At 40.7% G+C, this 15,282-nt stretch overlaps 1 protein-coding gene across 1 annotated transcript in view; it reads right to left on the bottom strand.

The window, feature by feature from the left end:
• The window catches only part of thsd7ba (thrombospondin, type I, domain containing 7Ba), a 112,078-nt gene that overhangs the window by 78,022 nt on the left and 18,774 nt on the right, over positions 1–15,282 (bottom strand). The window contains exon 2 of the mRNA XM_036540554.1: positions 2,463–3,309. Within this exon, the coding sequence (XP_036396447.1) occupies positions 2,463–3,309 (847 nt within the window). The remainder of the gene's footprint in view (positions 1–2,462; positions 3,310–15,282) is intronic.

Here is a 15,282-nt window from a genome sequence, read left to right as displayed (position 1 = left end):
CATAAAACCATGCATTCAATCAGGTGTGGCCAAACTTTTGACTGGTACTGTATATGTCAGCAATGTTCCTCTTCCATAGCAAATGGGTAGCTAAATGGCATCAAACACCTACACCTAAACGCCTACATTATCTCATCTGTTGGCTACTCCCTTGAGGTTCAGGACACACTACTCATCACTACTGTTGAAATGAACTGAGACATTGAGGGGTCAGTGCCACTGCAGCAGAATTATGATCCTCAAGCAGCTGCTGTTTCTTCTTTTTCTTCTTGGATTGACTGGAGGAGCTAATAGGTGGAGTGACACAACCTACCCTAACAATCTGCCTTTGCCACACGACATGATTTTAAATCCAGCTCCATGGATAGATGGCAATCAGCTCTCTGCCTCTGATTCAGATGGGTTTCCACGTTGACCCTGAGTGTCCAGGCTTTCACATGTGAACTGTGTTAAGAGGAGGGTCTTTACTGCATAAAAAAGCATGCACAGCTGATGGAATGCTGCTCAAAATTTGGATAACTCTGGGTAATCACTGTGAGGGTAAGACACAGCGCTTTCATTGGCGCAAGGATTGGAGCGTTTGGTTGCTTTCTGGTTGTGCTTTGACTGCCAGATATTTTGAATTAGTACCAAATCATTCACTGTGTACTGTTCACTGTGTACTGTCGAGGACTGAATATTGGTGTTCTGGTAAAGCTAGGAATCCAGAATAAGATTTTAGTATCGCAAGTGTCTAAGTATCAGGCAGCAGTCTGGCACAATGGTACAGAAAAGGCCTCCTAACTGAATGGTTGCTGGTTTGATTCCCCACTGGCGTGCTGGTGTTGTACCCTTGGGCAAGGTACTTAACCCACAAGCTGTATAAGTGGATAAAACTGTAATCTATGTAAGTTGCTCCGGATGAGAGCGTATGCTAAATGACAACAGTGTAATGTGAGTATGGTCAGGGCATAGCGATACATCTGGAATAATGGCTAGCATTAGAGAGCTAAAGATAATCTACCGTAATAGTATCAGAAGGTATATGTTCTCATCTCTTTTAATAAAATCCATTTTTAATGATACGCCAAATGTGTCTTTGGTGCAACTGCATTAAATGATCAAATATATCAATAAATGTAATTTACAAATTAATGCATAATTATATTGATGTTAATTTAAATAATGTGTCATTTAAATAATTAAATTAGTTATGTATGTTAGAATGTGATGCTCTGCCCTGTCTAATTTTACTTGGTAATTAGGCTGTAATAAGAGAAAAAAGCTGAGTAAAATTTAACTCAGGTGAGAAATCCATATTCACAATGGCTTCATAACATTAAGTTGCCACTTGCAGTTTTTAAAATGGGAATCATAACCACGGAAACTCTGTGATCTGCTTTCACTGCATATTACAGCCAAAAATGTCCCGCTGTCAATCACAGCTGGAGAGAGCCTGCACATGTTCGGATTCAGCGGCTTCCATCTCTCTGGGTTTTTTTTTAATGTTTCATTTACTTTGAAAGCGTTTAAGTAAGAAATCCATTTCGGATTTCTATTTCTGGTTTGTAGTTATTGTGAAACATTAATCCAATATCAAACAACTGCGAAGAAATGGCAAATGGTTTGGGAGAACAGACGAAGTGAACAAAGATGCAATAAAAGCAAACACCATGGCTACTTATCTAAAACACCTTTAAACAAACTAACGGCACATAGAGAGAGTTATAAATAATATTTCATATTCGAGTTATAAATAATATTTCATATTCTTTGTTATTCAAGATTGCTTTATCTAAGAGTAACGCTGAGCTTTGTAAGATCAATCAGCAGTGTGTTTTTGTGAGGTGGATTACATACGCACACAAAGCCATGGGAGGCCCAAAAAAGACCTCTTTGGTTCAAAAATGTGGAAGTCTGTTTTTCTGAAACCATTGAAACTATGTTTTTAGCCAAGGTGCCAAATCTTTATTTCGAATTCACACATTCAGGGCACATACCAGTGCAGTTATGCTGTAATTAAATTGGTAACAAGAGTGTAACTGCATGTCATTACATATTAACTAAACTGTAATTGCAATTTATAATGTTCAACAACATACATACTTTGTTACATACAACTATATAACAAGAGTATAATTACATGCATTACACAACAATTACACTGTACTGTATTTCTTACTTAAAGTGTAACTACACTGGTATCATGCAATTTAAAATACGGAAACCTATAATATAAACCTATAATTAACACCACTGACTTAAGCTTGTGACACTTCATCAATATGTCATAAATATAATGCAGCCAAATGAACACACACACTTGGACAGGTAATAGATTGGTCTAAAAGGGTCTGTATTAACGCCCATCAACAGCATGTCTGAAACATGTTAATGTAGAGCCATTTCCTGAATAAATGGCTTGATTACAGTTTGAAATCAATATGCTGGAAACTGAGGAGCCTCTTCTGGGAACGGCTTACCTCAGCATGGCGTTTTTCCCGTCGTTCCTCGTACAGCGGACTTGCCGGGTCTGGTATCCGATCTCGATGTCCCACGTCTTGGCGTTGTGGTGGTGATGATGATGATGGTGGTGGTGGTGGGCGGTGGTGCTCTGGACGTGATGCTTGACCGGGTTTTTCCGCGCGGCGTCGGCGCTGAAGTCCAGCATGGTTCTCCCACCCAGCAGCGCCTCCTTCTGGTGCGGCAGCCGGCACTCGCTCCACGGCCCCACCTTCAGGCTGTACCTGTGCTCCTCCCGGCCCTCGGGGCAGGGCTGGGGATTGCCGCAGGTTCTGGTCTGGGTGAGGTTGGGGCAGTCGGCGCCACCGTAGACAGGCGCTGCCAGGACGGCCCGGGTGCGGTGCTGAAGGCCCGGGCCGCAGGTCCTGCTGCAGCCGGACCAGGCGGAGAAGGCGGAGACCACGCAGTCGTGGGGGCAGGGGACGAGGCAGGCCTGCTCAGCGGCGGGCCGCGGGGAGAAGAACTCGCAGATGTGCTCGGTGACGGCGGTGCGGTTGGACCGGCGCACGCACTGCACCGCGCGCCGCTGTATCCCATGCTGCGCGGTCACGCACTCCACCGTCCTCGCCCTGACCTCGCCGGGCGCCGCGGGGACCAGGGTGCACGCGCCCCACTCGGACGCCTCCCACTCGAAGAGCTCCTGGTGCCACTCGCACACCTTGAAGCAGCGCCGCTGGCTCTCCGGCTTGTCACCGTGGCGACAGTTGGAGTGGTGCGTGGTCCATCCCTCCGCGTGGACACACCACACCGTCCTGCTCTGCACCCCCCCGGGGCCGCAGGTCTCACCCATGCACCGGCCCCATTGGCCTGCAACAAGCACAGAGCAGGACTGAGCTGCTACAACATAAGGAACATTAACAGTCTGATTACATTACATTACTGTCACTTAGCAGAGCAACTTACTTAAGTCAATTTATGCAGTTCGATATTTACTGAGGCAATTCTGGGTTTGGTACCTTGCCCAAGGGTTCAACAGCAGCGCCCCTGTGGGGAATTGAACTGACAACCATTTGCTTAAGAGCCCTTTACCACTATTCCACACTGCTGTCCCTGTCCTCGTAAGCCATGCTTGCATGGATTATGGACATTGCTGTATCAGATGTTAACACTATGGATGTTAGCACATCTGATACAGTTTCTGCATTATTCATGTGCTTTTAACCAAAAATGGATTGAGTCAGGATAAGATGCAGAAAGTGAGAACTTATGTTGTCACAATATGAAAGGATGCCTCCTTCTCCTTTTTATCATGATTTTCATGATTTTCTTTTGCTCCAACTTTCAACCTGTCAGATAGGATCTTTATGAACAAAATATGCTGAACAAACAAGGGATCACAGTAATGTTGCTAATTTAGCAGTTGCTCTGGATGAGAGTGTCTGCTGAATGAGTTTAATGTAATGTAATGATGACAGTGGCTATTACTCAGATTATAGAGTTGCAGCAAAGAGAAAAATAAAATGACTTTTAATATTAATGGCCTCAAAGTTCTTTCAGTTTTGGTTTTGTTTTTCTAAAGCAACTGAAATACTGTGGCCTGGATGCAATTAAGATCTGGGCTGATTCATTTCTGTTTTCTGAAAATGTGGGCTTTACTGTTTTACCCTATCACACACATACACATGATTAAAATGGCTGAACATGAGAACAAACAATAAATAAAACAATGTGGAATTGTATTTATACCATTTATGTTTTATGAAGTTAATTAATAAAATCACTTTTTTCTATGGGCAATTATAATTAAAACGGCCTCTGGAGGGTTTCGTAGGAAAGAGCAAACTTTACAACAATAAAAAATCTTCCAGAAGAGGATGTAGACTCAGTGGACCTAACACACCAGCAAACGTGCTCGTAATGATCTGTTCATCATGTTTAAAAGTCATGAGAAACTAAACTATAAAAGATAATTGTATAAATTATTATGTTTAGTTATTTTTAATGCCATTCACAGTTTATAAACATCTAAAACATTAACACGCGTTGAGGAAAAACAATAATAATAAAAAAATGAAAATGGAAGCTTACGATTACAACCATCAAACTGCATTTAAAATCTCATCCTCCAGAGAAATCATACATACCATGAAGAAGAAACTCCATTAATTTACTTAATTACCTTAAGGTAAATTAAATTCAGTAATTATTCGTAAACTCGCGGGGTGCATTCAAATTAGTTGCACAAACTGTCACAGTTCTGTCATGTTCTTTAAATAATAAATCATAGATCATACAATGGTATCTGGGACTATAACGTTGATGCGGATCTCAGCCTTAAATCTGTGGGCATTTGTTTACTGATACTATCACAAGTGCAAAAATGGACAGGCTGCTTCAGAGCTCAACAGAGCAAATTGTTTAATTTTTTAATATTCCAGCGTTATCCTGCTATCTGGGAGTTATCACGCCTGTGCTTTTGTTTCTGTGATCGAAAGGATCATGTGACGCACATTCTCTAAAGGACTGTCTGAGCTTGGTGGACAGCAGTGGCACTCTGCACAACATGTAGGAGCCACTGTTATCCCTGACTCTGATGGGACGGTATGACAAGGTTATCGGGAGGGCAGCTTAGAGAGACAGAAAGAAAGCAGATCCACAAAGGTGACAGAAAGTCATGGGCGGAAAAAAAAAAACAGCAAAATAAAACAAAACCATCAAAACCGGTCAAATTACGGTAAAGAGATCAGGGTCACGTGGTGAGGTCACGGATTGGGACAATTTCATTAGAGGAAAGAGTTAGCCTCCCTGCCCCTCACAAGATGAAAGAAACAGAAACATCACATCCTCAGTTTCAGATGCAATGAGAACGTATACAGCATTGGGTACTGCGCTGTTATCTGGCTTTCTGCCCTTTATAACTACATAACTAATTAATAAGCTATAAAAACCATAATATAAACTGCAAGACCTTTGGCACTCACACACATATTTATTTTCACGTTACATTACATAACAGCATTGGCATTTATCATATTCTCTTATTCACAACAAATTACATAGGCTACAATCTTTAAATTCTATCCATTTGTACAGCTACATATTTATTGAAGCATTTGTAGGATAAGAACCTTGCCTAAAGGTACAGCAGTAGTACCCCAGCAGGGACTCAAACCAGCAACCTTTCAGTTACAAGCCCTGCTCCTTATCACTATGCTACACTGCCGCCCTACGCCCTTGTGTGTGTGCATACGTGTATTTGCGTGTATGAGAGCGCAAGTCTAATCTGTGTGTGATGTATGTAACACAGAAACTCCATTTTCATGTGTGTGGTTAATAGCTGCGTGTGAACCTGCAGTCTGGAATCGAGGCACAGCCTTACGATAGAGTGCCCCTGACTGCCAGCGATGGGCATCACGTTAACACTGCTCTGCTGTCCACACTCCCTCAACAGGGAATGGCTTTCTACCTTCAGCTGAGCACCTCCACTCACCTCCCCCCTGTCCAAGATCTGGGGGAATCTTAATTTTGGGTCTGTTTTCAGGCCCATCACCTGTCTTTTAGCTGGCCTTGTTAACTCCCCCATACCCAGAGCCCAGCTGTGCCTCCTCGGTGATGAATAGAGATGTGATCCAGCTTGATTAAGCTGACAGAGGTCCAGCAAACACACCCAGGCCAGTCCCCCTCCAGCAATGAGTAATTATACCGGCTGTCAGCATCCAGCCTCTAAACCAGAGAGACAAATCCACCCGTGTCCATTTGTCTCTGCCTGAGTTACTTTAACAACACCTCAAGAGTGCTAAAGCACAGACGCCTTTCAGCACAATACATCAGCCGCAGCGCTGATGCTGATGATTCTGAATTAAAAGGGGGTTAATGATAAAGTGTGTACATGTATGTAAATGGTGAGTGGGGGTTGAATCCGGAAGTGCATTGTAACATTTAGCAGACTACTCCCTAAGGCAGTTTTAGCAGGATTTACATTTAAGGATCTGCACCTGCCTTGGGAAAAGGATGGGGCAGAATATGGAATAAACCCTGTAGAGGTTGACCCAGTTTTCTGGGCAAGTCATGCCAATGAAATGGGGTGCTTTCTTATACATTCCGACAGAATTCAGTCCTGTCCTTGTATAGCACCATTCTACTCCAATTCTGTTGTTTGAAACTAACCTAGTACAAATCAGTGTAAGTCTTCATATTCTGTGTGTGCACCCACAGAGCACTTTGTTGTACCCTGCACCAATGGGGCCTTGATATACTAGGAATGTAACTGGTATTGGCAGCCGCTGAACAAATTTGTTGAATATGATAAATCCCAGATGTAATTGAATCTCTCGCATATGTTCAGTTAGTACTTTAATTACTTCTATAGATTCCTTGTCATAACAATTTCTTACAGGAACAGATCCAATTGGCACAGAACTCCATTACTCATAAAACGGGACTCTGCAAGATGCAAGTCTCTCGTAAATTATATATTGCGGCGTATCCTTAACAACCATATTGATATATGCAGCAATTTGGTGATTTTCATAACCGTTTCTCAATCTTCCAGTTTCCTGAATCATCCACTTCCATTCAGGTATCTAACCCATGAAACAATATTAATTACTAATGTTTAAACACAATAATTGCTTTGGGTGCTCTGTCTGGAAATAGCACGTTTCGTATTAGTGGAGAACTCCAGTTTTCTCTGAAATCACACTCAACCATGTGTTTCATTACAGACACTGAAGGAGTTGCTTGAATTAACAAGTAAAAAAGAAGACTGCAACTGGAGGTTTGCAAATGAACAAGTTCTTTTTTCAAACTATCAAAATAAGACCTGTTCTTGAAATACACAAGCGAAATCTAAATAGATAACGAGCAAAAATCCCAATTTAAGTAAAATCTCTGAAAATATGTGTATAATTATTTTTCTTGTTTGTTTGTTGTTGTTTCTGTTGTTGTTATTTTACTTCAATTTGTAGATTTGAAGGGCGCAGTCAGAGTTCTATGAATGTCCTAATGACAGCTTAACAAATTCAACTAAAGCCTTTTATTTATGAGCTGCCTTTCGGGTGTAACAATATTAACCATCACAAAAAAAGTAATTTGTATTATTCAGTCAACCCTTCTCCCTAAACATAGAAACATGGACTGTCTAATCCTCAAATATGTAGATGCTTTTTGATCAAAACCATTAAATTCATGCCTCAGAGAGACGAACGCTACTATAGTCAAACAAAATTAATCTGTGCAGCCACAAATATGTTATCAATGTTGCATCCCATTCGAAATACTTTGCATAATCGTGGCCTTACCACACTTTTTCAACAAAAGAGTTTTGATGAGCGATCACCCTGCGATGTGAAAAGCTGGCAGAGAAATATCAAAACAAGGTGCAGCATGTAGGTATTTATCAAGACAATTCTTTTAACAATGTACATTTTATATAATGAACAGAAACCTTACTGTTAACATTTAGTCATAAATAATACATAAATAAAGTAATAAATTACCTTCTTGAGATTCTTGTTGATCTCCATAAATCATACATTGAATCCTCTAGCAACCAGGGTGTAGCTGTGCATTATTTAAAATAATGTTTTGTTGTGTAATGTTGGCATTATACCAGGTGGCTACATTTTAAATGGATTCGCTCAAAATGATATGACACATCAATCCTTGAGCATTGTGTCATGTTGGACTTCACACACTTTCCCCTTCTAGTACTTTTCATCTCCTATAACCCATTAGGGGCATTTGACCTAACTGCTAAGCCTATTTGTCCTTAAATTTGAGCAACATTTTTAAGCAAGCAAGGAAATTTTCACAGATTTCTAAAATCATCACATATTCACATGTTCAGTGGAATGCAACATTGTACAAAAATAAGACAGATGATGCTTCTACTAGTCTCAGAAATTGAGTTTCACCAAAACAAACAAAAATACCGCAAAGTAATGTCATAATTAAATTACTTAAATTCCCCCACGTCAGTGTACCCAAACACGCAAAGGGCTTACACATTGATATCTAGTTTGCTGCTCTTTAATTCTTTGTATCATAACAGATGTTTCCTCCCCCCAAGCTAATGGATTGATTGTGGTCTGCAGAGACAGTATACACATACACAGAGCACAGACAAATGCATGGACTATCAAAAGGAGAGATGGAAACCAGCATGCGCAAAATACCGTCGGCTTGTTTTGCAGAAAGTGCTAAAAAAAATTCTAACTAACAAAATCCCCGGACCCACTTTCACAGGATCAATATTATAGACACACATGTTTCCCATGGGATTGAGGGTGACGTCTTGTGCTTTGGAGACTCCGGCTACAATTTGCAGCTTGGAGTCTAAACAGATTCAGTCTCTCTTTCTCTTTCCTGCCACGCCACAGACGTATTTATATGTGAATATAAAAATCAGCTAGGTGAACATCACACTTAAAGTTCTGGCTCTGCCACTGCTGACGCTACAGGTTTTCTGATTTGCTGGTTCATTATGAACATTCTTGATTGGGCGTGGTCAGACGCCCAAACAGTTCAAAACATGAACAGACAGCAAAGAAATGCAGACAGCACCATAACCTCCCTTCTCCAACCAGAACCTCCTACATGGAGGACAAAAAGAAACATGGAGATGATTATCTGGTCATTGTGGGATAGTTGTGACTCATTTGGGGCTGAAAAAAGATACCTTACAGCTATTTCTCCACTGATATCTCAAGAGATAACCAAGGCATGTGATCAACATAACAGCCCCCAATTATTAACTGTACTGTCACCAGTTCTGTCATACTATTTCAGAGAAAGTGTGACATTATAGCCTCATTGTTCTCGGAAAGGAGCCACAACTCTTAACAGTATTAATCTGTTTATGTAACAAGAGCTCTGTGAGGGAGATTATGAGTCACGATCCTGGAGCAAAACTCTGGAATGTGTTTAATTTCTCAGCTTGCACCAACCCACATAAGTGTCATATGTCACCAATGCTAACACCAAGAGTACTGAGTTCAGTGGGCAACAACTGATTTAAAATGTAGTTTATACTCAGCAGGCATGATTATGTTGCATTATATGAAAGTGAGACAAAAAAAACTTCACTTGTAGTCGATGGGTTTAGCATACATCTAACATTGCCCACATATCGTTCTTTGTTCCCTAAACATTTAGACTGATCTTCCAGTATGCAGATGCTTACAGAAAATGCCTGAAGAATAGTTTTGAGATTTGTCCCTCACCGTACAGCACATAGCCTAGCTATGGAATCATTCAGCCCTGCACACAGACATTGTCTGGAATCAGTCAGTTCTGTGCACAGCAAATACACAGCTAGTCAACCCAGGACACAGCCAGCGCAGGATTCAGGCAAACACTTGTCATTGAATTAGCTGATGACCTCCGGATGTCGCCTGCCGAGCCTAAATAGATTTGCTCCCCTCCATCTGTCACTGCTTGCGTCTCTCCCTCGTACATTAATCTGCCGGTTGTCCGTGACTCAGAGAGAGGGGAGGTCATAAAAACACATGCAGCGAAGTCAGCATGACTGTCATCTACACACCTGTGTCTCTTTACAGCAAGAATCAATTTGTTTTGAGGAAAAAAAAAAAAGCTTGAATTTTGCCACCAGGCAGTACTTCACGCTATGTTGGCACTTTGGACACGGGACAATAGAACAGAGTCCTTGTACACATTCCAGATTAGTCTAAAGGTCACATTACATTACATCATACAGTTTGGATATTACATGACACCATTCCTCACCACAATGGTGACATTATAAGTTCAACCATCTGTTTTCTCTGTGGTTTCTTGATGAATTGGGGGGGTGGGGGGGGTGCAGTGGTAAGCAGCAAGGTTTGTAACCGAAAGGGTGCTGGTTCGATTCTCCAGTGGGGTACCACTGCCATACCCGTAGGTAAGGTACTTAACCCAGAATTTCCTCAGTAAATATCCAGCTACATATTTGTACACATGTACAAATTGTAACCTATGTAAGTCACTCTGGATAAGAGTGCCTGCTAAATACCAATAATGTAATGTAATGTAATGAATTGCCATTAAACCCCATCCCACCACACAGTAAAGTATATACAGGTGCATTTGCTAGCCTTTTTTGGAGAGGGCTGATAAAGCCCTCATTGTTTCACCAGACTCTCATTATGGAGGAACACAGAATCAGCCTGGAAACCCAACCTGGTTCCAGACAGCATCCTGCAGGGTCAGAGAGAGGCACTGGGGATTACAATTCAGCCGAGTGCCTCTGAGAAAGAATGACATAGCAGAGAGACACTCAGTCACCTCAGAACACAATAAGTCTTTCTGATGATTATCAGATCTAGTTAACATTGCTGTCACACTTTTTGTCCCTCCAAGCAGGTTTAGCACTGGAATTAGCTACTATAATTAGCATTTTCAGAGTACTATTCCATTTCATTCAGTGCTGTACGGAACACTGGCTGTCTGGCTGATGGAAGAAATTAAAGAATTAATGTGTTGAACAGCAGTATCGACTCCCAAATACTGAATACTGCCAGTACCAGGAGCACATCTAGAACATATTAATAATAATAAATATAAACATTGTATAACATTTCTGTCTGTCTGTGTATATAAATACACACACACACACACACACACACACACATAAGCACCGTATGAATTGAACTGGAGATGATGCAGGACTAGATGTTGGCGAGTGTTAAATTGTATTGATTCAACATATGAGTATACAATAAAGTCTCTCTTTAAAATAAAAATACACCTGTCTCTCTCTCAGAAAGGAATGGTTTTTGAGGGAGCTGGTCTACCACATCCAGAGTCATTAGAGCAGATGCCCAGGCCTTTTGCTCTGCCTGATCTATTGGAGAAGAGAGGAGAGTAATGGAAAGGCAGGGAGACTGAGTGGATCAGGTAGTGTTTCACACAAACCTTCATTTCCCTCCAAATGAAATCTACCATGCAGTCAACCCCTGGGACAGCCACACAGGGAATACAAAGTGCTACACTTGTGCTGTAACCTACATAAGATCATGGCAGCTTAGAGCTTTCTGCCTGCCTCAGACAGACAAACAGACACACACACACACACACACACACACACACACACAGAGTAACCATCACTTCCATCTTTTCTAGGAACTAGTCAGTCATCACCTCTGCACCATGCCACTGTCTAGAAGAGACAGTGATTAGAGACATTTATGTTCGAAGGGCTGTTTTATGTTTGGTGATGAAAATGACAAAAATTCATGTCACAAGGAACGCAATGTGTCAGGGGGACTATGAAAATATCTTTTTCCCCGCCACATTGCTGGATCAGTACACACATGTAGTAGTGCCTTTTTTCCCCACACATGACTCAAACAAAGACTCGAGAGGCAATCACATAAGAAGCATTGCACAGAGAGAGTAGCCTGCCTGATAGACTGTGTGGATTTTAAAAGACCGAGAGGATTGCATTGGTTCTGTGCTGAGAGGTCGCTGCCTTCTCTCAACACAGCCAGCCACTGACGAGAGCTGTGACAGCTCTTCTAGGTTTGCTAGCTCTTCTGTTCCAGGCAGACAGCTTCTTCGCACCTTCATTGCGTAAGGAGAACATTCAGCAGAAAGCCAGAGAGAGGTACCAGCTTCCAGTCTTTATTACTGAAATACCAGCTATGACATATGAACGTAACATAACTTCTGTTATTGTCTACTAAGCAGCAAGCACTTGCCAGCTAAACTCGAAACAATTCTAGAGCAGACAATCCATGAAATGTTCTCAAATGATCTGGAATGGAGAAGAACAGAAGAGAACAGGATAAACCTCATTAATCAACAAGGGGAAATTAGCACTGCAGATATAGTAACACTAATACAACATTAAAACAGCCATGTAAAAACCAACTGTTTCCCCATGAAAACACCACAAAAATATGCACAGAGCAGCAATCAGCACTCACTCAGACAACAAAACCACTATTTTAGCACACTGTTAATGTTAAAAATCGAACAAATGGAGTCTATAAAATACTTGATTGCCACAGACAGAGAGGCTACCAGTGTGCACTAAAGACTCGTCTGAAACGCACTCAGTGAAAGACACTGGGGAAGCCACTGAAAACACTCCAATGCTACTGTACAGGAGAATGCAAAGGAGATGTGTAATTACTGGGGTGCTCCTTGCCAAATGCTGTTTAACTGTAATCTAATAAGAGCATTAATGCCGATTGTTCAGCCAGCCCTCTTAATTCATTTGTTGATTTCATTTGCATCTGACTTTAATGCCATTTCCCCCGCAGCCAGACAGACATAGAGCACAGGACACTGGCCATGAAACTTTGGTAAAATGCACCCTTGAGCTTTCAGAGGAAATCACAGTTACAGTCCGGAAACTGAAAACCTTGTCTTTGTCATTTAATAATTCAATACGCACTTTTACACTGTAGGCGAATCGCAGTGTGATGCATAATCATACTATTAGACAATAGCTTGGGTCTTCACATATTTTCATTTCTTCGAGAATGCAAAAGCAGTTGCAGTGCCCCTGTTATTGTGCATGCTGTCCTCCCCCAAACTCTGTTACTGCACTTGATTGTAAATAATAGAGGTGATAATTCTAAGAGTAACATGCAACTAAAGTTTTCTCAGACAACCTGTCTACCATATCTGTTTGAAAATAGTTAAAACCTAGTTAAAACAAAGTTTAGATCAATGTTTTCAGATGCCAGGGTCTTGCAGTGTAATGTCTCAAAACTTTGCTACATAAAAAGAATAGCATTAAGGTTAATTTTATTTAGAATTTACTCTGGCAAATGTTCTGCACTTGCTAAAAAGCCTTCTACTTTTTCTCTGCAGGAGGGGAAAAGACTGAGTTAAAACTGCAAATGTTAAATGACAGTGTGGTTGGTTTCAATATGAAAAAAGAATAACCAACTGCTGAAATATAAGAGGAAGAAAAAACAACTGGTATCATCATGACAATACGGCATCATTGTGTGCCAGAGCATAATTATACCGTGCATGGAGCTGTATTCTGACTTCAAAAGGATTTCTTCCTCATATAAAGTGCCATTGACTCTGAAAGTACACATTAAAGATACAATAAAAAGTGTAATAAATGTCTCTGTGAATTGTGTGATGTGTCCGCTTGACAGAGACGTATTGTCAAGGATGTCTTTCATAACAAAAGCGTAATGCTGATTGCAGAGCTCAAGATCTGGAACAATGGCAAAAATGGCAGATTAATTTCTCCATCCTAGCAGTAATGGAACCAGTTATGGCATGTGTTCTGGGATCATCTGAGGCTATGTTTTGTTTTCTTAAAAACATATATATTATATATAGTTATATATAAAGGGATGTATCAAAATGTATTATATTTACATAAAGACATAAAACCGCCCTCTCCCTCTGGAAAAAAATGCTGTGCTTCATATGTCGTTAAGCAGTGATGCTGGAGACCAATATATCTGCACAAAGCAATAAAAATGTCAATATTGGAGCATCCAAGGCTGTTTTTCTCTTGACTCCCCTGTGTGCAAAAATATCAAGTTTACTTTCAAAGGTATCTCCCATCATGCCTCTCTTTTTGAAACCTCCGTGATCAAGAACAGATATATTTTGCTTTCCCCACTTATCTTCTTTTGGGAAAAAAAAAATCACAATAAAAAAAAAAAAAAAAAAAAAAAACCAGATGACTTCCATTTGGTGCTCCAGCACAGAAGAAGCGTTGATTCTTTTGAGAGTAAGAAGCTGTCATTTCTGTCCTGGCTTCCGTGAGAAGCTAATTATTACACATCCTCAACCCCTCTGCATTACTGTGCTATAGCACGGCCAATTAAAAGCTCACAAAACATCAATTGTAAAACTGCCCCCTTCCTCCTTTGCAAAGCTCTCAGGGCTATTTGAATTGTGCTATCCTTGCACTGCAAATTAGCAAAGTGTCTTATTTTTCCAGCCTTACAAAGGTGGAATGAAATTCTTTTCAGAATAATTAATTAAACTCAAAACAAAATAAATAAAAATAACTACTAATTGCTCATCAGGATTTCCTGATTTCTCTTTGTGATAATCTGTAATCTGTGACCTGTAATTGCGCCCCTTGGAGTGGTGCAATTTCATGAAAAATCCTAACTATGCATTGGAATAAGGAGGCAAGGAAGAAAGAAATCAATTAACTTTCTAATTCTAACTGTAAGAGTTTATCAAACATATGCCTGAAATATTCAATGGTAAGGCTTTGCATTTTGTACATAAAACACATATTTTACAGTGCGGTCTACTTGTATTTATAACAATTTATACACAGTTACTGTGTAAATACACATTTTTGTAGAGCACTAGTTTTCCATATTTCCACAATGACATGTTGTACCAATGGCCATATCCATGACCTAACATGTTCATTGTACAAACAGGTAATTGATCTTGAAATCAGAATGGCTTGTGAGCCTATCAGAATGGTGCATAGATCAAATTTCAGAAAGTCTATTTACAGGAAGTACCTCCCAGCATCCAGCTACTCATTCCAAAGTAAACTTCCATCAATAGCCATGTCTGAGAAGTATTTGTCACGATACGGGTCTCAGATGGACCATTAATGCTATTTGAGGTCCTTTTAGCTCATTTCAATATCTTCAGATTATCCAGACAGATGATTTTACATAACCCCTTGTACTGAGATAAACTCTTTATAGCAGTAATGTGAAAATTTGTGTAGTCTGATCTGAGAGCAGTTCTAGGGGCATAGTTCCAGATACAACACAAGTGAACCAAGGTCCTGCATATTCCGCACTTGCAATTTCAAAGGGGGGAAAGCATCAAGAATTCTGCCTCCGGGTAAGGCCGCTGCTCCAGTTGCGCTGGTCTATTCCT

The sequence above is a fragment of the Megalops cyprinoides genome, chromosome 11, assembly GCF_013368585.1.
Source record: "Megalops cyprinoides isolate fMegCyp1 chromosome 11, fMegCyp1.pri, whole genome shotgun sequence".
NCBI classification, from domain to species: domain Eukaryota; kingdom Metazoa; phylum Chordata; class Actinopteri; order Elopiformes; family Megalopidae; genus Megalops; species Megalops cyprinoides.
This window is presented reverse-complemented; position numbering and strand designations above follow the sequence as displayed.